At 35.0% G+C, this 22,082-nt stretch overlaps 1 protein-coding gene across 2 annotated transcripts; it reads right to left on the bottom strand.

The window, feature by feature from the left end:
- Positions 1–811: 811 nt before the first annotated feature.
- Positions 812–21,974, bottom strand: FAM76B (family with sequence similarity 76 member B). 2 transcript variants are annotated; one of them, XM_019806427.2, is made up of 10 exons: positions 21,355–21,974; positions 20,459–20,523; positions 19,541–19,595; positions 18,351–18,506; positions 16,351–16,550; positions 12,906–12,953; positions 12,580–12,660; positions 11,786–11,918; positions 8,839–8,940; positions 812–3,498 (listed from the first exon to the last, which is right to left on the bottom strand). In XM_019806427.2, the coding sequence occupies exons 1-10, from the start codon at positions 21,439–21,441 to the stop codon at positions 3,409–3,411; spliced, it is 1,017 nt and encodes a 338-aa protein (XP_019661986.1). In that variant the 5' UTR covers positions 21,442–21,974; the 3' UTR covers positions 812–3,408. The 2 variants fall into 2 exon arrangements, with proteins under 2 accessions (XP_019661986.1, XP_002925759.1); XM_002925713.4 differs by having other exon boundaries at positions 11,786–11,921; positions 21,355–21,840.
- Positions 21,975–22,082: the final 108 nt, after the last annotated feature.

Genomic DNA, 22,082 nt, shown 5'->3' with positions numbered 1-22,082 from the left:
TATTTTTTCACGTACATGGTCTCTCCAACTAGACGATAAAGGTCTCGAATAGGACTATAGACTATAAAGGTCTATAAATCAGGTCTTTAATCATTTTATCAAACGTAGCACGGTTTTAGTCATGTTCCAAAGTTTGCAAAAACGTAACTACATCTAGCTTGATTTGCTTTATTGTTCCTCTGAAATATCTCAATAGCTCGATAACTCGTTTCATGAAAGTCTTAATGAACATGTAGCAAAACTGAATGTGTTTGCCTGAGCCAGTTCTCTCAAATCTGTTGTTAATTTTAAAGCTTCATACTGGGGAAATGTAGATAAAGCTAATAGTAGGCTTAGTAATGGTCCTCCGAGATGTCCACGTTCTAATCTCTTTGACTAAGTTATATGACAACAGGGAGTTTGCAGATGTGACTAAGAATATGAGATATGAAGATTCCTGATCATCCAGGTGGGCCCAATGATGTCCTTATAAGAGGGAGCAGAAGGAGATACCATAACCAAAGAGAGAAGACCACATGATGACAGGGCTAGAGAGACTTGAAGATGTACATTTTTTAGCTCTGAAGATGGCAGAAGGGGCAAAGGACCAAAGAACACAAGGAATGCAGCTCCAAAAGCTGGAAAAGGCAGGAAAACAGATTTTCCCCTAGAGCCTGCAGAAGGAACCAGCTCTGCTGACATTCTGACATTAGCCTAGTAAAACTGATGTTGGACTTCTGGCCTCCAGCACTGAGAATTAATCTTTGCTGTTTTAAGCCACTAAGCTTATGGTAATTTGTTGCAGAAGCAATAGAAAACTAATACAATAGAAAAACTTTTGACAAGTTTTTATTGTGAAATATTGGATTTAGAAAAAAGTACAAAATGTCAACAGTCAGATGTGTACAAGTACAGTATTTCAATAGTCTATACATGTGAACAGCTTACCAGGTTCACTGGAGAATGCATATTTAGACCAATACAATCTAAAAGAACTGCAATATTCACAGGCTAGTAATACATAAATAACTTGGGCCAAAATGACCCTCACTGGTAAATGCTAATTAATAGCTGAAAACGGGCTAAAAAAGCACAATACGGCACACCATAGTATCTCCTTACAGGGCCACATTTAAAGAATATCAGCTCATTATGTCAATACACTACAGATCCAGGACTGGGATTCAATTACTAGTTTATACAATTGCAAAAAAATTAAGTTATAAAGTAAGGTCATGGAATAAAGAGAGGGCATTTAATTAGGACTAAATACTGTGAAGCCCCTAAAAAGTTTTAGCCTTGGAATTTACAAAGGTTAATTATTGAGGGATTTTCAATTTTTAATCTGTTTCCTAAAAAAGGGGGAAGGGGCACCTTGGTTTTTAGTAGCAGCTCCAACATGTTATTAGAACTATTACACAGTTTATTTTAAAACCATAATGAGCGCTGTGGATTGATAAATGGCTATGAAACCAGAATATAAAACATTACAAATTTTAAAGAAAGGTAATGACTATCTTAGGAATTTAGCAAATCCTGCAAACATTAAAATCTGTGTTAAGAAGGTATTATCTATCATTGTTGAGAGTACTGAATTTAGGAAGATTATTGCATGAAGAGCTCATAAAAATAAATTGGTTTAATTTTTCCAAGTCAAGTCTGACTGATTCAATCTTTTGCTATATTATTTCAAAATTACCCTAGATAATAATGTTTTCAAACTGGTTAAAGAATTATTTGATATCAACATATAATGAAAAACTGCAGGAATCATCTCCTGAAACATCAGTTATGTTAAAAACAATTATTATAATCATCTTGTGTTCTGAGGAAAGATGATCTTTGACCTGACAGTCATAATCATTCTTTAAAAACAACTTAAAAATTAATAAATTTAATAACAGTTTACTTAAAACAAATTTATCTTTACCCATGAATTCCTAAGAGAAGGAACTCTCTCCCACTCTACGAAGTATATCTAGCAATGCCTGATGCTGTACAATTGAACTAAAGGTCTGAACTGGCATTTATTAAGGAGATCAATTCCATTAAAGGCTGAAAACCACTGGACCAGAAAATAGTCAATAACTTTACATAACCTATCCCAACCTACCTTAACCTTTTATAGACAATTTTAAAGACTCTGATATAATTTTCTTATAAATAGTGCCTGTATCTTACAGTAGATTCCAATTTATTCAAAGATACTCATGGATTGATTTAAGTTATTTAAATTTTTCCAGATTTGCTTTAAACTTACAAATCAAACATGGTGTACATAAATATTAACTTAGATAACCACATATTATAGGGAAAGCAGATATACGGACCACTGCAGAAAAATTAAAAATTTTTAAAAACCTTTATAAAAGAAAAATAAAGCAGAACATGTAACTCACGAAATATGAACATGAAGCCATATGACATAAAAAATAAAATTACTCTATCAGAAATGATTTAAAATTAAATCTTTGGGGAAGTATTTTTACATAATTCAATGAATTCAGTGACCAACAGCTTCTCATATCACACAGAAACAAACCACAAAATCATCTAGAGTCTATACGCATTATCAGTTCTTAATGCAATCTCAAACATTTTACTAACAACTTTGATTTCCTTTTGAATAGGCTTCTGTACATATGCATTTATATACAAACATTTATTAAACATGATTTTAAAACAAACTGTATGTACAAAAGATCAGCATTCCTATAAATAAAAACATTAGGTGGCAAAAAGGCACTTGTAAGTAAAAATCTACAGTAGTTTATACAAAACAGAACACATTTTACCTTGGATACTGTACAACAAACATTAATTCCTATACCAATAATGAAAATACTAGTTTACTAATTAATGTTAATGATGTAACTTTTAAAAACATATTTACATATACTCTGAAGTTCATTTAATAAAAGCACCATGATTTTCTCCTAAATTCACGTTGATGCAAAGTAAAAACACAATTCCCAAAAAACCAGTGTTTACCATTTTCCTTGTTTAAAAGTTTTGTATTTCTAAATTGAAAACTGTTCATCTGAAATCAGTATAGTGTAAAACAAAAAACAAAACAAACCGAAAGCCCTGCTGCTCTGACTTCTGAACACTGTAATCTACTCTATTATTGCATGTTGCATTTTATAAAGAGCACGACTCATGCACTCCTTTACAAGTGTTTAATACTATTGCTGGCAAAAAAGTTCCTGGATATCAAATCATTAAAAAGTAACTTCAAGCCAGTTGAAGTTTTATTTGAACGTTTTACAACTTAAAAAATGCTGTATATCAGTTACAAAAGTGAATAGGAAACACGCCAATTCATCTGGTGTGCAAAAATATTTCTCCACTACACAGAATTTAAGGGCTTCACAGAATTTTTCTCAAATTTACATTTTCAGCAGAAACACTACATGAATAACTACTTTCTCAAGGGGACGTTAGTATGCTTCCACTTTTGTCAAACTTTTTACCCTTTGACAATGCTGCGACCTGTTTGAGTAGTTCTCTGTTTTTGGCCTGTGGGAGACAAAAACATTTCAGATGAAAAATGCTTGAAATATTAAGTCATGTTGAAGAATACTACTTATTTAATACTGTTCTTTTCACTTATACAACAAGATTTCATTTAAACACTAAGACCAGATGAAAGAGTTGGTAGATTAAGGTTCATCTCTTTAATGCTGGATATGAAGAAGGAAAATTCTAGATTGGTTTATCAGCCCCCTTTGTAAATGTCGATATTAGTGTAACTATTGTCCAAAGATACAATCAGTTAGAAAAAAGGCAACTTAAGCAATCCACATAAGAGAGGGTCAAATTTTAAATAACGAAAAAATGTCTGGCTCTTTAACTTAAAGATAAAATGAAAACTATGAAAATAAATTTTATAATTAATGACTCAAATAATGATTTGGGAGGAATACTGCCCAACAAACTGTATGAAGTCTTCCATTTGATGTTTACCTATTTATAGAATAAGCAAAAGAGGTCCATTTTGCAAAAATATTCACACTTTATCACTTTGCCAAAGGGACCTTTCTCAACTTAATGCTATTCAACTAATTTTTTTTTGAAGCTCCCATCAGAAATGCCCTCTCTGATCTCATTTTTGTTTCTTTAATTGCCATAACAGTCTTTAGGTACTGGCTTTCATGTAATTTGAACATCTACACATCATTGTTTTCAGACCTGTGAAAGGATGAAATTATTTTTCAGATTCCAAGTTTCACCTTGACGCTGATCTGAACTGAATGTGTCCTTCATTCAAATGTTCCAACTGGCAAAGACACTGTCCTTGAGCCAAAGCACTAGGACAATCACCAGTGTTTAGTGAAGAGGAATGTGTAAAGAGAGACCTTCAAGTGAGTACTTTCATATTTTGACTGCCTTTGTCTCCCTCTGCGATCTCTTAAGGTAATAAGAACACTCCATATCTACAAATATATCAATGATCAAACACTTCTGGAGTTTTTGAGCCAAAATAGGGACGGTGTTGACAACAGCCTAGAATCTGAGTGCTGCCCTAAAAGCAACAAAATTTTTCCTCTGGTTTATGTAGGAAAAGCATTTATTTTCCTTCACAAGTCTCAAAATTTTTTATTATCTAGATAATATATTTTTTTAACCTCAGTGCTTCATCTTCTGCTTAACTTTGGCCTTTGTATGGCAAGATAACACTCTGCCTTCTCTGTACACCATCTTAAACCAGTTTCATGAAACATAAACCTTTTCTAAAGCTTTGTACTTCCACTCCCCCATCTTTCTTCAACCAAACTCTCTCCAATACCTATTACCTCCTAAATGCAAATATTCTTAGAACAGTTTCATATTTGCAAACCTAACCATTTTTATGTTCAACTGCCTGATTAACTGCATCTCTCTCTATTCAATAGTTTTTAAATAAGGTGGTAATTAAAAGTTTCAATTTCAGGGGTACTTGGATGATGGCTCAGTCAGTTAAGCGTCCAACTCTTAATTTCAACTTAGGTCATGATCTCAGGGTCATGAGATTGAGGCCCACGTCGGGCTCTGTGCTGGGCATGGAGCCTGCTTAAGGTTCTCTCCCTCTATCCCTCAGCCCCCAGCCCTCTTTAAAAAAAAAAAAAAAGTTTTAATTTCAAACTTGATTTCAATTTTAAATCTAGAAAATCACAAAGAATTTAATAGGACTTTGTTTTCCCTTTAAGTAGTTAGAAAATCACAAAGAATTTAATAGGACTTTGTTTTCCCTTTAAGTAGTTTGAGAAACTCAGAAGACAATGAGAATGCCTGGTAGTTAGCAGTAAGTCAAGTGAGTACACTTATGATCAACTGGTTTATTACTCAGCTGACCAGTCTAGTCAGTGTAATAGTTTTAAATTGTTTTCTTTTTATTGTTAGCTACATGTTAATTTGTAACTATAATAGATTCTCTTTGCCAAAAAAACCAGAAATCTTAACAGAGATTTTAAAATACAGATTAATGAAGAGGATAAAAAAAATGGTGTTTGCAAATGCGGTTCAAAGAAATCGCCATCAGATCTGTAAATTATATTTATTCAAAACCTTTTATACTGACAATATTCAAATTATCTTTTCTCAGTCACCAATAAGAAGCAAACACAAAAATCAAAGAGTTTATAATTTTCATATTCTAAGTATGAAACACAAGAACTCAAACATTAGGTGCTGAAAGCAGTTTTCCCTTTTAACTTTTTAGCAGCTTATTTTCAATTTGCATTTATATATTCAGTCTCCTAATCACAGCACTAATAAATTTGCTGATAAATTACGTAAGAAAAAAGCCCTTAAGAAAACAATGTACCAGTTGTTAAATGGAGAAAGTCCAAATGTGTCTTATTCTAATTTAGGTACATAAAAAATGTATTTTACAATGTACTTAAATATGTATGCATTTAAAATTTTTATCCTAATGTTAGTTATTATGCACCCTGCAAAAATCAAATAATTTAAAACTCTTAACAAGTTAAGCTAAAAATGTTTAGAAACACTGGCCTAAACACTGACTATCTGGAGTAACACAGATCCTACTGTGTAACCTGGAGTCGATTTTCTTGTTGGTGAGACAGAAACCTCACCACCACCTCAAGAGGAGTTGAAAGAACTAATCAAGTATATAAAACACTTAGCCCAACACAGAGGGTGATACATAGCAGGCACTCAAATCTTAATCCCCTTTCCCCCTTCATTAACTTCACTCTTGAACAAAAAGTAGATTTTTAATTTGGTATTCTTGTTAGACAACTTAGGCATTTTGCACAATTTTCTCTTCTGATGCTCACTGCTTATTTCCCAGGTTTAATAGTTTAAAATGTTTTGAGAACTATTAGAACATAGTGAATTTTCTGCTACAGGGTTGTTTGTTATGACAAAAAGTTAAGAAAAATAGTTAACTGTTTACTCAACTAAATGGAAAACCTACTAGTACATGGTTGCTGAAGGGACTACAGTTAAAAGAGGGTTCACAACTGTAACAGAATGTCTTCAGCAATTAACACAAAAGGTATAGGGAAGTGGTCTGATAACAAGGAACAGAAACCTAAGTGACCTGAGGAGGTAGGAACACAAGAGAAAGTAGTTTAATCTGAGTCACAAGATACAGGTTTCTATATCAGTTCTGATTAATTATGTGACCACCATTTCATCTGTAAAATGGAACTCAAAGTTATTGTAAAGAGCAAATAAGACAGCCTATGTAAAATCATGTTAGAAATGTCATACTTCTGTCTAAAAGGGATAAAGAAAGGGGGGGTAATCAGAAGGGGGAATGAAGCATGAGAGACTATGGACTCTGAGAAACAAACTGAGGGCTTCAGAGGGGCGAGGGTTGGGGGAATGGGATAGGCTGGTGATGGGTAGTAAGGAGGGCACGTATTGCATGGTGCACTGGGTGTTATATGCAACTAATGAAGCATCGAGCTTTACATCGGAAACCAGGGATGTACTGTATGGTGACTAACATAATATAATAAAAAAACATTAAAATTAAAAAAAAAAGAAATGTCATACTTCTATCTAAACATTAGTTGCTATCCTGTTACATGGAAGTTCAGCTACTGACCAAGAAGAGTTATCAGGCTTAAGCTACCAATCAGGCTAAGATGTCAAAGAGAAGGTCCCTCTGTTTACAACAACAAAATAAAACAACAAACTGCTCTTTTGGACAGTGAGGCATACTAAGTTGTATCATAAATTTAAGTATTGCTCACAGTTTTTCTGTTACCTCGATTCTGGATTTACTCCAGAGTTTTGGTTACACCACTTTAAATCAGAGATCATCATGCAGAAGATTCTGTTGCCAGATAATCATTCAGCATTAATAACTGAATGAGAAAAATAAGAAAATTATAAAACAAATATATACTGGTGGATGATAATGTCCAAGAACCCCAATTATATGGGCAATTTCTCAGGACAGAAGGCAGACAGACACCTCCATAAATCAACACTCATTCAACAAATTATTTGAGTGCTACTATGTGCCAGGCTCTACAAAAAGTTTCTCTTTAAAACTCTTCGTAAGACCAATATTAAGCCTGGGCTGTAACTGAAATTCACGTTCTTAAATCTATTTTACAATTTCATGCAATTTAAGCTACCTCAGAGAAGTATGAAGAATACAAACCAAAAACCAAGAATAGCACATATAGCCTGGTTTTACAATGAAAAAAAAAAAAAAAAAAAAAAAAAAAAAAAAAAAAAAAAACAACCAAAAACCTCAGGGCACTACTACTCCCTTCCTTCCCAAGCTGCGTTCTCCCATGAAGTCTAAACTCTATGTGCTGGCATGCATCCTCTATGCTTTTAAGACTTAAAACTATTAAAGTTTAAAAGATTAATTAAAGGATTAATTCCTCAGATGTCAGAATGTATAAATCAACCTAACATGTAAATTAATTTAGTGTGGTCTGATTTCTAAATTTATAAAACCAAGGTGAGAAAAGGCTTAAATAAGGGAGTAATGTCTATCCCTGCTGGATGCTCTCCTATCTGCATGCTGGACCTCAGATACTACCCTCTCTGTCACTATGGTAACTCCTGGCTTCACCATTCAGTTGTTCTGCATATTGAAATCCTCCTGAGTATACCTTGCAGGACTCTTGGGAGCCTGGACTTGGCCTCGATCACTAGAGGCTCCCTGCTACAGCACACAGAATCCTATTTGGCACTTTGAAAATCACAGCACAAAAGTTAAAGTGAACTCCTTTGCCTTTCATTACTGCATGTAGCATAAATTTCCTCCACTTGAGGGCCCTGAAAATTGGTTTTGTTCGCCACCTCCCTTCCCATTCTCTGGGAAGAAATAAGAATGATTGCACAACGTTCTAAAGACCTTATTTTCACCTTACTTTCGTAAATCTGATCTTTAATTTTTTGTTTTTCATGCAATGATCAACTGAACATACTCCACTGGATCCTCCTCTGAAAACCCCATAACAAGTTTAGGCAAGTTTTCAGAATTAATATACTGAATCCCCTTATCAAGTGATGTCAAGTAATAACTCTTAATGGGAGCAGGATTAAGAAGTGGTAAAAAGTCAAAATCAGGGATGCCACGGTGGCTCAGTTGGTTAAGCATCTGCCTCTGGCACAGGTCATAATCTCAGGGTTCCGGGATCAAGCCCCGTGATGGGCTCCCCACTCAGCAAGGAGTCTGCTTCTCCCCCTTCCCCTGTTGCTGCTCTTGCTCTCTATCTCAAATGAATAAATAAAAAAATCTTTAAAAAGTCAAAATTGAAGTTGAAAATGCACCAACTACACATCAAACAGGGATACCAATACCAGTCTAAGACAATATTAACAATTAAGCAATGTTAGCCCTCCTTGCTAACAGTTTGTATAAATAATGTCATTTACCTGAAGTTGTTCCACAGTTTCTTTGTGAGCTTTTTCCATACTGTTCATCTTTGTTCTCAAATTTGACTCTTGGTACTGAAAGTCCGCCTTTAGTTCAGTTAACTGAGAAACAGATAAACAAGCATATAAATTTATATACACACATGTGTAAAAAAATATACATGCACAAACATATCATTTTAAACATTCTTCATTATAAATTCACAACTCATTATAGAAATGGAGGATGTCAGCAGTTTCCTGAGGTTTATAACTTATTTAGAGTTTCTATTTTGTGAAATGAAATTCTATTTTATTATAATGTATTTTAAAGTTAAGATAATACTGAACTGTCAGTAAAACTTTTGAGAAGATGCCTTTTATTGTTTCAATTTAAAGATGGCTTCACTACTGGTATGCCAACAGGAAAGTTTAATGGCTCATACCAGGGAAAAATGCTTCAGTTACAACATACTTCACATTATATATAAACAAAGTAAATGTTAAGAGTGATTTCAGGTTAAAATAATCCTTCAATGGCAAAAGAAGAAAATTTCATACTGGACAAGTACAAAGAGGAGTGGTTTTATCAACCATGAGCTATACTGCTTTTACTTTAAAATTCACATCCAGAATTACGAATCCAATACTACCTAAGACTTGAGGTAAAATGGAGAACAAAGTACAGAAATACAACTAACATGGAATGAGAAAGAAAAGGGAGTTAATTAAAAATTTCTGCTAACTTAGACAAATGTAAGAAAAAAAATCAGTGGTTTGAGGAAGCTACATTTTCTTCTTAAATATCAATGACATACATAAGAACACAAAATCCTTAAGACCTTGAACTAAAAAATACGTTGATATTATATAATTTCATTATCAGAACCATGGAGAAGAAAGCTTCTGGTTATTTTTAAATGTTTTCATTATACATAAACTTTAAAGGTTTGCACATTCTTTTTTGTATAGATATGTAACAGCAAAAAGAGAAAGGAAGTCATGGTGTATTATACTCTTATTGTCTGAATAGAAGCCCTTGCTTCTGCCAAATTCAAAGAATAACTGAATTCTCTCTCTGTTTACTACATTACAAAGGAATTCCTGTTCTGAAATGTCAATTCACATCAGATCAGCTAAGATAATTATTCTTGTCACTCCACTGTGTGTTGCCTTCAGATTATGAATCTCTGGAAGATAAGGATCGTGTCCAATTTATTTATTCATATTTGTATCCTGATAATCACTACAGGATACATGGCTGGTCCAGAAGTCACTGAATAAAGTGAAATAAATTTAAGAAAATATCTTGGTTGCCTTAGATTTACATTATAAGAAAAAATAGCAAATATGTAGCTATTTTAGGCTTAGAATTATTATTTTCCTTACAATACTGCTTATTTCCATTTCCATTATTTCTTTTAAAGGAACATTAACAAAAGCAGAAAACTTTCAACAAACTGCACTAACGCAGAGGAGTCACACTGTGGAAAAAAAGTCAAAATTTCACAATGCATTACTACTTGGTTTTGGAATTGTTACTTTACAACAAATTTACTATTTTATTCGACTTCTACCTAGATTACCTAGGTTAATATAGATAAATCTTTGTGCAATAGAAATGTCTCTAAAATTTTGTGCATAAAACAAATTTCCATAAAAGCTCATTAATTCAAAAAATTCTGTTAATCAAAAAAGAACCATAAAAAGTAAGACATTCCTAACTATCCTATTTTTATCTCATGTCAATCCTAAATTTCATACACTGAATTTGCTTAAACTGAGATACAAATCTATTAAAATAAATTTTAATCCACTAACCATCAAGGCTCAGGAAAATTTAACACAAAAGTTGTTAAATGCGAAGCTCAGATTCAAGCACCACTACGGATACTCAGAAATAGAGATAATTCATACACATATTTATAATCAAGTCTTATTCATAATTTTAAAAGGAATGTTTTTAATGTTTTCCTATTGCATAAGGCATTTGAAATAAGTCAAACTCTAGAACAGTCTAAGACTATAAACAAGTACAAAAGTTGGCTTTACCCTCGAAGATGATCCAACATCAGCAATAGCAGCTATGAGCTCTTATACATCGCAGGAGCTGTAGTAAGTACTTTATATTTTCATTTAACCCTAACAACCACCTCCTGAGATGGTATTAATACTCCCATTTTTTAAAAAAGTGAGGGCCGAAGATGTGAAAACATTCTGCTCAAGAACTTTTCATTAAATTGACAACGTATTATTTGATCCTCCTAATCTGACAAAGTCCTCAGAAGTACACTTAGTTCCTACAAAATGATCTTAGACACCTATTACTAATCACTGACTACCACACAGGAAATTCCCAAAGCACTACTTTTCACCAGTTATTTCATCTGGATTGAAATACACAATTGGGGGTGCGCCTGGGTGGCACAGCGGTTAAGCATCTGCCTTTGGCTCAGGGCATGATCCCGGCGTTGTGGGATCACATCAGGCTCTTCCACTATGAGCCTGCTTCTTCCTCTCCCACTCCCCCTGCTTGTGTTCCCTCTCTCACTGGCTGTCTGTATCTCTGCCAAATAAATAAATAAAATCTTTAAAAAAAAAAAAAAAAAGAAATACACAATTGGTATGTCAAAGACTATACTCAACTACTTTCTCAAATCACAAGAATTTACATAATATTCCATTTACATGTCATTTTCAAATTAAGATATTAGGCTTATTTTTAAACTACAGGTTTACCGGAAACTAATGTTCAGAAATTATTACAATTCTAATTAGCTCTCAGTTAATTCTGAAAGACCATTTTTACCTACCTTCTTTAGACGGCTTATGTTCCAATTTGGTTTTTGTAATGTCTTATAAGCATCATGCACAACATTCCCAAATTATTAAAGTCTAATAAAACTTGCATTTTCAAGCAAAACTCAAGATGTCAATCTTACCAGGCTTCAGTGAACCATGTTCTTACCTTTTTATCTTTTTCTAAAATGGTCTGGTCTCTCTGCTGTAAGAGACGTTTAAGTGACATCACTTCTTCTTTCAGTTGACTTATAAGGACAAAATTGTCTGTTCCCCCACTATCTGCTGACTGATTTATAGAGCTACTAAAAAGAAAAAAGTAAAACACAGTTAAATGAAGTAGAAGGAAAATTAGCAGGTGTTCAAATTGCATAAATTAGACAATTCCACAAACATCCTTAAGGCTAATGCAAAAAAATATGTACCTGACAGAAATGGATGCAACTGGCAAATTACCTTACTAATGGCACACATTACATACACCTGCAGAAATATAATTCAGTATTAGCTTTTAGGGGGTCAATACTTCTAGTGTAAAGCAATAGGCAGCCAATTTGTACAGTAACATCAGCAAACTTTTGGCTAATGAACTAAAAACAAACTCACGCTCATAATACTTTAAATTTATATACATTTTCCAAGCAGGTCAATTTAAAACATCACAATAAGATTTTTAGATTTGTGTTTCACTGAAGAATAATTAAGATCAAGAGAATGTTCTATTTAGATTTGTTCTTTTTTCAAAACCCAATGTATTCCCCAAATAGAACAGTTCAGTGCCACTTGCTTATTGCCAAAATTAAGTTAAAAATTTTAACTAATTATGGTTACTCTTCTAGGTGACTCAAAAAGTCAATGCAGAAGATATATGTTTCTATTTTTTTACCTAGTAATAACTGGCAATCAACTGTAACTGTTCAACTAACTTGAATCTTTCGTAGCGCTAAAGGAATTCATTTTTACCTATCTCCATTAGATGGCTTAGATTCCAATTTGGGCTTTTTCTTTGGAGTTTCATTCTGAATTGCTGCAGAGGATTTATGGCTGAAACCAAACATTAATAAGAATAATTAGAGTAAAAAGAGCAGAGGCACCAAGTGATGTTATTCTTCTTCCCCAAAATATTACTGAATATTATTGATTTTTTAAAAGCATAAGTAACAAAGTTAAAGAGATATCACATTAAATAATGCGTGTGTGTGTGTGTGTGTGTGTATATATATATATATATATATATACACACACACATATATATCAAAATGCTTCAGAAAATATGTTAACATCTTTACCTCTGTTTCCACAGTCCCTGCTCTTGTTCTGGACTCAGACTGCTGATTCTGAAAAATATACAAATGATATCTAACAACAACATTTAATACATCTATCTTTAACTACATTCTTCCTAATGGACTCAAATTACATATGTTTAGAATCTTTTGTTCAGAGAATGCATATTCACTTAAGTTTTTGAACTAAGCTAATATATAGTGAATAAATCACATTCTGTTGAGATAAGTTCGATTCAAATAACTGCTAGCCAATTGCTACTATGTTCTTTAACAAAGGTACAGTGATAGGCATTAAGTGATAGGTACTAAATGCTCTTTTTAATCAGATCATTTTTCAAAAGTCAATCATACTAAGAGTTGGGGTATATATGCATGAAACCCACCATGATAAGGTTCTATAATTATAAAGTATGACAATTATCATACTTAGGCTGCCTTTACTATTTCAGACAGGAAATGTTCTATCTTTAAAATTAAGGCCTTCCTAATAATCCTATCTGGAGATTCCTCCTTTGGAGTAACTCAAGTCGTTCAGAATAGTGTGTCAAGTTGAACCAGAAAATATCTTAATTTGTTTCTTTCCTAGTTTTCCTAAGAACCCTCTCCAAATTCTCTAGATGTTTCTTTAGTCAGTACTGTGGAACAGACATGCTGAAAATACTTGGAAATTTCATAGTAAGAACTGATTTTACTTTTACTTATAATTAAATGCTGTATTACTAATTCTTTTCCATTATGCTGTAACACTAATAATGACTTTATAATTCACTATGAAACCTAGAAGTTTTCCTGTAGCTGCATATCAGCCAATCCTACATTAACCCCTATTTCATTGATTCGACATGTACAGAGCACCTCCTACATACCAGATGCCACATATTTATACAATATAAGATGTTAAAAGACCTAGGATGTATGACCTTTTGCCAGTTACTTAAAATTCCTGAGCCTTAGTTCCTTCATCTGTGAAATGGGTATAATTTATACCTTATAGGGCATCAGACTTAAATGAGTTTATATACATAAAAGCACTTCATACATTACTAGCATGCATACAATAAATAAAAATATGTACATATATTTATGAGTATAATATGTACTACTGTAGCTGTATAAGTTTTTCAAGCAAAAGTAAAAAAAAAAAAAAGAAAAGAAAAAGAAACAATCAGACCATGTTCTTAAAACTCAGCTGTAAATAAATACCAAGTTGGGGGAAAATTCTATAAACCTGAGTTATTCTTTATTTGTGGCAATAAATGGCAATCCTACTAAGGAACTCAGATGCCCTTTCTTTTACAAATTTCATCAGAAGCATTAGCAAACCATATAATCACACATGAATTAATAGCACTATCCAGATCTCAAAGTAAGAACAATCACATTACTAATGGCTTAACAAAAACACTTGGAATTCGCATCTTTGCTTTCTGAGGTGGCCATTCCTGGATCCAGACTGACCTGGTTTTGCTCTCCTCTATCCCCACCCATCACTATGTATCACAATATGCACACTCCTCTAACTGTTCTACTAAACTTAAAATAGAACCTCGCAAACTGGTTGCCTACTCATTAAATGGTCTATATCCATCAAATACAAAATAGTAATTCTATTTCTTAAGCAATAAAAGGAAAAAAATTAAAAGTCAATACCATCCTTATTGCTTTTACTTTTGACACCTGTTATTTTTTCTAAAGATTAAGTTACTATCACAGAATTTGATCTTTATAAACATACTCTGGGTGTGTCCTATCACACACTAAGAAAAATGTATCTATAAAGGACGGGGGGGAAAGGGACACTTCAGTTAAGTTTCAGGAGTAGGTCTGTGATAGTGACTTTGTCACAGTTTTTCTTAAAGAAGCAAAACCAAGAAAGATTTATGTTCCTTTGTTCCTTGAGACAGTCTGACAGAAGCACCACAAGATTTCCTCAGAAGAGCCAGATTAGAAGTCACTATGCATTCCACCACTGTGACATGCAGAAAGCACTACAACAGGGTAAAGCAAGTGGAAAAATTGCTACTAAGTAATCATCAGTACCTCGATAAAACTTCATATGTGCTTGCCTACAATTTAGAATCAAATCTTGTTAATCAGCACTATATTATATTCTAAAAATGTGTTCTTAAATGTTGTAGGCATCAATTTTCTATAAATGAAATTGTATTTTATCTACCTGGAACTTTTTTAAAGACTTGAGAAATTTGGGAAAAAAACAAGTTCTTCTGAAAATTAGTTATCACATTCCTGTTTTATCCATTTTGTGTTTAATGTGTGCTTTAATAGTCTTGATTTTTCCATAAAGACTAAAACCACAGTTCAAAAACTTTATGCTACACACATATTACCACTATATACGTTTTTCCTCCCAAAGCATTTTAAAAATCAAGTAGTTGTTTATATTTGAATAGAATTCCTGCCTATGTGTTTTAAAAAAAGAAGCAAAGTACTGCTAATTTAAGATTATTTTTCACACTTTTGGAAACTTCAAGATTTAGAACGCTTCTATCATGATCAAAAATGATAGTCTCAATCTGTTCTACAAAAACACTGAATGTACATATCTTAGTCACTAGTAAATATAACTTCATAATTTGTATTTGTAACTGCAAATACAATTTTTACAAGTAAAATCCTAACAGTTATTTAAACAAAAAAAGAATATCGAGGGCTTTGATAACATAAACCAATTAAGTATTAACTCTGGTGTACTTTTATTTTTACTTTGTATGACCATAATTGTATGTAATTCCCTTAATGTCCTATCTTTATTTTTACAGTAAACAGCTAAGCACACGCCAAGTGTATAATTTTATACAGGCTTACCTCAAAGATACTGTGGGTTGGGTTCTAGACCATGCAATAAAAATAATATTGCAATACAGCAAGTCAAATAAACTGTGTCCCAGTGCACCTAACTGATGTTTATACCATTCTATAATCTATTAAGTGTGCAAGAGCATTACATCTAAAACAATTACATACCTTAAAAGTAATTAAAAAATTATTGCTAAAAAAATGCTAATGTCATCTAAGCTTTCAACAGTCATGAATCACTGATCACAGATCACCATGACAAACATAATAAGGAAAAAATTTGAAATATTGTGAGAACTACCAAAATGTGATGCAGAAATGTGAAGTGAGTAAATGCTGTCAGAAAACGGTGCCCACAGACTTGCTCAATCTCAATGCGGGGTTACCACAACCCCTCAATTTGTAAAAAATGCAGTATCTGTGAAGCACAATCAAGCAAAAATGTGATAAAAGGAGGTGTGCCTGTATACTGAATAAAGTAGGGAAAAGGCCCTAAACACTCAAGAAGCTTACCATGTACAATAGAAACTAGACTTGCACAAAAGTAGTATTTGCAAAAAGTTAAACACCAATACATGGCATTAAAATGCCAAGAGGTTTTTAGAAAACTTGATTTCGAAGTACTTACTTGTGATGGCTACTGCTGTGACGATGGTGATGGTGATGATGGTGGTGGTGATGTTTTGAATGATGCTGGTCTTTCTCGGTAAGAGATGAAGAAGATGAGTTTGAATGTGAAGATCCTAGGCTCTTCCTTTGTTCTTTTGTCTTCTGTAAAACTCTCTTGTATGATAAAGTACAGAGCCAGCATAATAACTTTCCATCAACCTTTTTAAAGAAAATATCTGTATTAGATTAAGTGTACCTATAAACTGAGTTTAAGTGAAAAATAAACTATTTAACTTCTAGTAAGGCGTGCACTCATGTGCACGCTCTCTCACACACACACGTGCACACACACACAGATAGTTGCAAAATGGAAATAAAATTAAACTTTTATGAAACTTGGGAAAATGCTCATTTGGTTATGTCGTAAAATTGGTGAGGATGATCTATGGACTTCCATTAATTTTGAAGCATTTTTTAATTCTGAGAGAAAAGTTTGTTTTCTTATTACTGGGAAATAAGCAAAAATTGACATACTTCAACGTATCTTACCTAAGCACCGGACTGAATTCTTAGGTCAATGTGTAATTACTAAAATGAAAAAGTAATTCCCACTACAGTGAAAATTGTTAGTTTATAGAAATAAGGAGAGCTTGAATGACATATACATTTGATTCTCATTATCCACAGGTTTCCCCCATTTGCAAATTCAACACCTACTTGCTAAAATTTATCTGTAACCCCCAAATCAACTTGCAGTGCTTTCATGATCACTCACGAACAAGCACAAAGCAACAAAAAATTTCTGTAGCCGGACAGGAAACATTCCCTGCGGAGGTTTAACAAGGTGACACTCCATGGCCGCCTTCTTTTAGCTCTTACACCATAAACAAGTGTCCTTCTCACGGTCTATTTAGTGCCATGTTTTTGCATCTGTGCTTTCTACTGGTGATTCCACTGCTTATAATGGTCCCCAAGTGCAGTGCTGAAGTGATGTATAGTGTTCTTTAGTGCAAGAAGGCTGTGATATACCTTATGTAGAAAATACATATCTTGGATAAGTTCCATCAGGCATATAGTGCTATTTGTCATGACTTCAATGAAATCGAACAATTTATATTAAGTAAGATGTCCCTGAAGAGAAACATCCACAAAACAAGATTAAGTATTGATCAAATGATTACCATGTTGTGACCAGAGGCAAGAACCTAATCCTATATTGCCCCCTTTGAAGCAATAGTTCAATATTCGCTAATTCAGTGTTTGCAGCAACCTAAGAGAACCTATCTATCAGGGATAATGAAGATCACATACATGTGTCAAGGGGGAGGAAAAGAGACTTCTTCCCAAAATTAATACTAAACCCTATAAAAATAAAATTAAGTTTCTTTCTTCTACTTGTTCACACAAGAAGTGCTGGAGGAACATGTCTTACAACTAGGGTACATATACTGCTGTAGAAGAACCTGGGGGAGCTTCTCAAAGAGACAGTCATCCTCCAACTCAATTGAAACTGACAGACAACAGGAGGCCTAGTGAATGCGGATCAGCAGAGGAATGCCACAGGCACACACATACTTTTTAAGTCACTGTAGGTAGAGAAAAACAAACAATAGTTGAGAACATGAGCCCCAAGTCAAAAGGCACAAGACTAACTTTGAATTATACGTGTTAATGTGCCATCAGGTATTTTTTCACACCAGCAACTTCAAGTAACCAGCAAAAGGGTAAGTAGCAGAAAGGATTTAAAAGCAGTTAGTAATTCTCCTGAACAAAATGTTAGATAACCAAATAGTACACAGTAGCTATCACAGAGTATTTTTTTAAAATACAGTAATCTCAAGTGATCAACATAAATCTATGTATGATGCAAACACAGAGAAAATGCACTGTTTCTGCACTTCCATCTTAACTGTTTTCAGGGATCCAACGGCTACATCATGTAGCAGTAGTGTATTCATTAAAATAACTCCCAACCCGTGTGTTTCATTTAATTTCCCGAGGATATCATAATATAAATACCTTTCTTCTTCCTTCCTCCTTTCGATCAAAAGCACATTGTTGTTTGCACTGTTCACAGGTCTGAGGAGGTCCATATTTTTTTTCTGAATTTGTACAACGCTGACATTTTGTACCAATAAATGCTGCAATTATGTTACAGTACTGACAAGGCTTAGGCTGAAAAGCAGATATACATTTTAACTGAGACATTTAAAAATATTAAAAATTTGCCACATAAAATATGAATTTCTGGAACTAATTAAGGAAACAGATAAAAAAATTTTCTGTCAAGTATGTTACCCTGTCATATTTAATGACATTCATCATGTTCCTTTCATTTACTAACATTTACTTCTAGAGTTATTCAACTTTTTGTTAATGCTATTAAAAAAGATCATGAGAAATGTATTTATGATTAGATAGTATGTTACATAAAAGCTACATATGAAAAAGATCTCAAAGAATGAAAATAAAGATACACACTGATAGAAAAGTTTTGTGTATTAAGTATTTAGGAGTATGAACTAATTTCATATCCTAATTACTCTTATTACTGTTTCATTTATTAAAAATACATTTAATGACCTTTCATCATATACAGCTATAGATGATGAAAAGAATATACATTACACATGAGCTTTCAACTTAAGAATTGGCACAAGCATATTCAACCTAAACTATAACAAACATACCTTGATTTTCTTTGATACTCAAAAGACAAACTCAGGATTTTACAGAACCTTAAGGCCAGCACTTTGAGTAATCATGACTGTACTATACCAATAATGACTGTCATACACATGTGAAAAAAATTTATACTAGCATAATGTCATGACTTTGGCGAATAAATGCCTGAATTGCATTACTATATAAAAACTGTTGGAGGTTCCGAAGAGGGGAGGGAAGTATGATTATGCAAACTTTATAGATAAGTGGGTTCTCCATAACCAGGAGTTTGTTATGTTTGAGTCTTTAAAGAATAAAATCATACACTTCACACTGAAATTCAATATACACAAAACATGCACATAATATGACTGTTTTTAAATGTTGTCATTCTCCAATCAAACTGTCTACAGAAAATTTCTTTCCCGGAATATTTTAATATGTTGAATATTTAAGGACACATAACAATACATATTTTTTACAAAGTCCATTTTGTGAAAAACACTGACTAGTAACAATAACATGAAATAAAAATTTAGACTTACCGTGCCAAATTGCTTCACATTTTGAGCACACTTCTTACAAATTGTATTAGTTTTGCTGAAAAGGAAATTGAATATAGATGATCAAAGTTACATAGCTTTCTGAGGTTATCAGCACACTGTCGAACTAAAGCAAATACAGTTTATATCTATTTGCTTTAGTAGTTCTTAAAACTTCTAATACAGACCAAGGATCTTTTTAGGGATGTGTATTTCACACATTTTCTCTTCTCCCATTAACTTTAGATAAATGATAAATGTTTTTAAACATTTTTATTGTGTATCTTTTGGTAAAGGAAACAAAACCAAAAAAAAAAAAATCCTAATGTTTCCTAAGTTCCAAAATCTTCACATCTGCCACTGTTTAAGCACAGCCTTACACCTCAGTGCCTACCTAACCTTCCTCTGGGCCTTCTCCACTATTATGATGCCAGTTATCTACTTATGAAGAAATTACTTGTTCTTCTCCTTAGGCTACTCTCTTATAAGTGCTCTGATCCTTTAACAGGAATCACCCTGTTAAAAAGTATGTGCTGTTCTTCCACTGGTAACAAGTTACTAGATTTCACCCTTGGAAAATAGTTGGTAACATTATAGACCTTTCTTCAGGTCCATGTCAGCACTAATGTCTTGTCATTTTTTACAGCTCAATAGTAACTTTATACTGCATTTTTTAGTCAGCGAGGCTGTACATTTTCCATGCAATAATTTATTCTTCATTTCCTCACGTGTAAATTGAAGTCTAGCTATAAAACAGTCATTAATTTTTTGTCAACATGGTCTCTCCCACCACATATACTAGGTTTACAACTTAAAATTTAAGAAGCTAAACCATATAATACCACAAATACGGGATTACAACCCCCTAGTATTCCTTACAAACAATGGTGTCTTTATCAAAAACTCGTTTAGTATACAAACCTCTCTTGCTGAAATTCTGATCTGCAGTAAGTACATTTTACAATAGGATGCGCAATCCGACATTCCTGTAATAAGACAATACGTTAGTATCTATCTCAACGTCCCAAATTTCACTTTTCTAGTAGAAAATTGTTACACAACCTAGTCAAATTCCTAAAACATCAATAATACCTGTCCTGCAACGTACACAATTGAGTAATATATCATATAAGCGGCCAATTACAGCATATTTCTTTAGGGAAGGCATAGGGGTCTTTGTCTTTATTTGATGTGGGGGGTATGCTACAAATAAATTAAGAAAGCTGTCAGGGCCGATTTCAAGAGTTGGTTAAATGTGAAACTACTTAAAATTTTGCACCGTTGCTCACAGACAGCATCCCGGCTTTAATGGGATGGGAGGAGCTCCAAATCATAGAGCATTCTGTCCCCAAACCAGTCGCTTCGCTTTCCTGGACAGGGAAGAAGGATGCCATCAGCTTTGCGGCTTCAGGTTCCTAGCAAGAAAGTGCAAAAACCGTCCCCTGCCTCCCGGTGGAAGGAGAGGACAGTCCAAGCAGAAAACCGAGATGAAAACATCTCCACCCCACGGTCTCTGCGGCATAGACAGGTGGCTGCCGCCTCACTCAGCCCCACCCCTGAGACCCCTGAATGTTGGTGGGGGCCCGGCCCCCTCCTGGGCCGACAGGAAGAAGGCAGAATTTTGTCTTCCCCTCAGGGGCCCCTCCCATCTGATGCCCACGTCCTCGGATAAAGGGGTCCCGGGTGAGGAGGCAAGAAAGAGCTCCAAGCCCCCAAGGCGCCGGCGAGGAGAGCCGGGCTGCAGTGCAGCGGACACCCAGCTCCCTCGGGCTCTGGCCGAGAAAACCCCGCCCGCCCGCCGCCCAGCGCCCACGGACCTTGCAGAGCTGCTGGCCCTGGGAGAGCTCCTCGAAGGGATAGCGCTGGGTACACTTGGTGCAGGCGTACAGGGCCGAGGCCGCCATCCTGCTCCTCAGTCTCCTCCTCCACCGCCGCCCGCTCCGAGGCGGGGCCCTACGGCGAACTCGGGCGCCGCCGCCGCCACCCGGGCCGCGGGCTCCTCCTCCTCCCCCTCCCCTGCCTCGCGCCCACCAGAGCCTCGCCGCGAAGGCCCAAGGCCCTGCGGTCTGCACCGTCTCCCTCCGCCTCCACTTCCGCCCCCAGCCCTCTCAGTGACGCCGTCCCAGCCGCTCCCGCTTAGGCCCCTATAGCGGCGGAGGGAGACGAAGAGGATAGTTCGATGCGGTTTAGCTGCGCGGCAGTGGATCCGCTTCCTTCTCGGCCTCCCTTCCCCATCTCTGATTGGCTGGGAAGGCTAGTGCGTCACCCGGTCGCTCCTCCCAACCCCTAACCCCGGCTACGCTGGAAGCTCCCACAAAGGGAGGAAGTTGCTGGCCAATGACGGCCCGACGCTCTCAGCGCGCGAAATCCGCTTCAAACTCGCCCCGCCTAAAGGCCCCTGTAGCGCCTGTACGTAGCAGCCAGTCCCAGGTTTCGGTGAGATCACCCCAATCCAATTGGGCAAGTGTTCGTGAAGGTTTACTCTCTGCCTCCACTCTTTTTTCCCCCTTGACTTCTATTGGACCAAATCACTAAAGCCCCTCCT

This window comes from Ailuropoda melanoleuca, chromosome 8 (genome assembly GCF_002007445.2).
Source record: "Ailuropoda melanoleuca isolate Jingjing chromosome 8, ASM200744v2, whole genome shotgun sequence".
Lineage (NCBI taxonomy): Eukaryota > Metazoa > Chordata > Mammalia > Carnivora > Ursidae > Ailuropoda > Ailuropoda melanoleuca.
The sequence above is the reverse complement of the archived record's forward strand: the minus strand, read 5'-3'. Positions and strand labels throughout refer to the sequence as shown.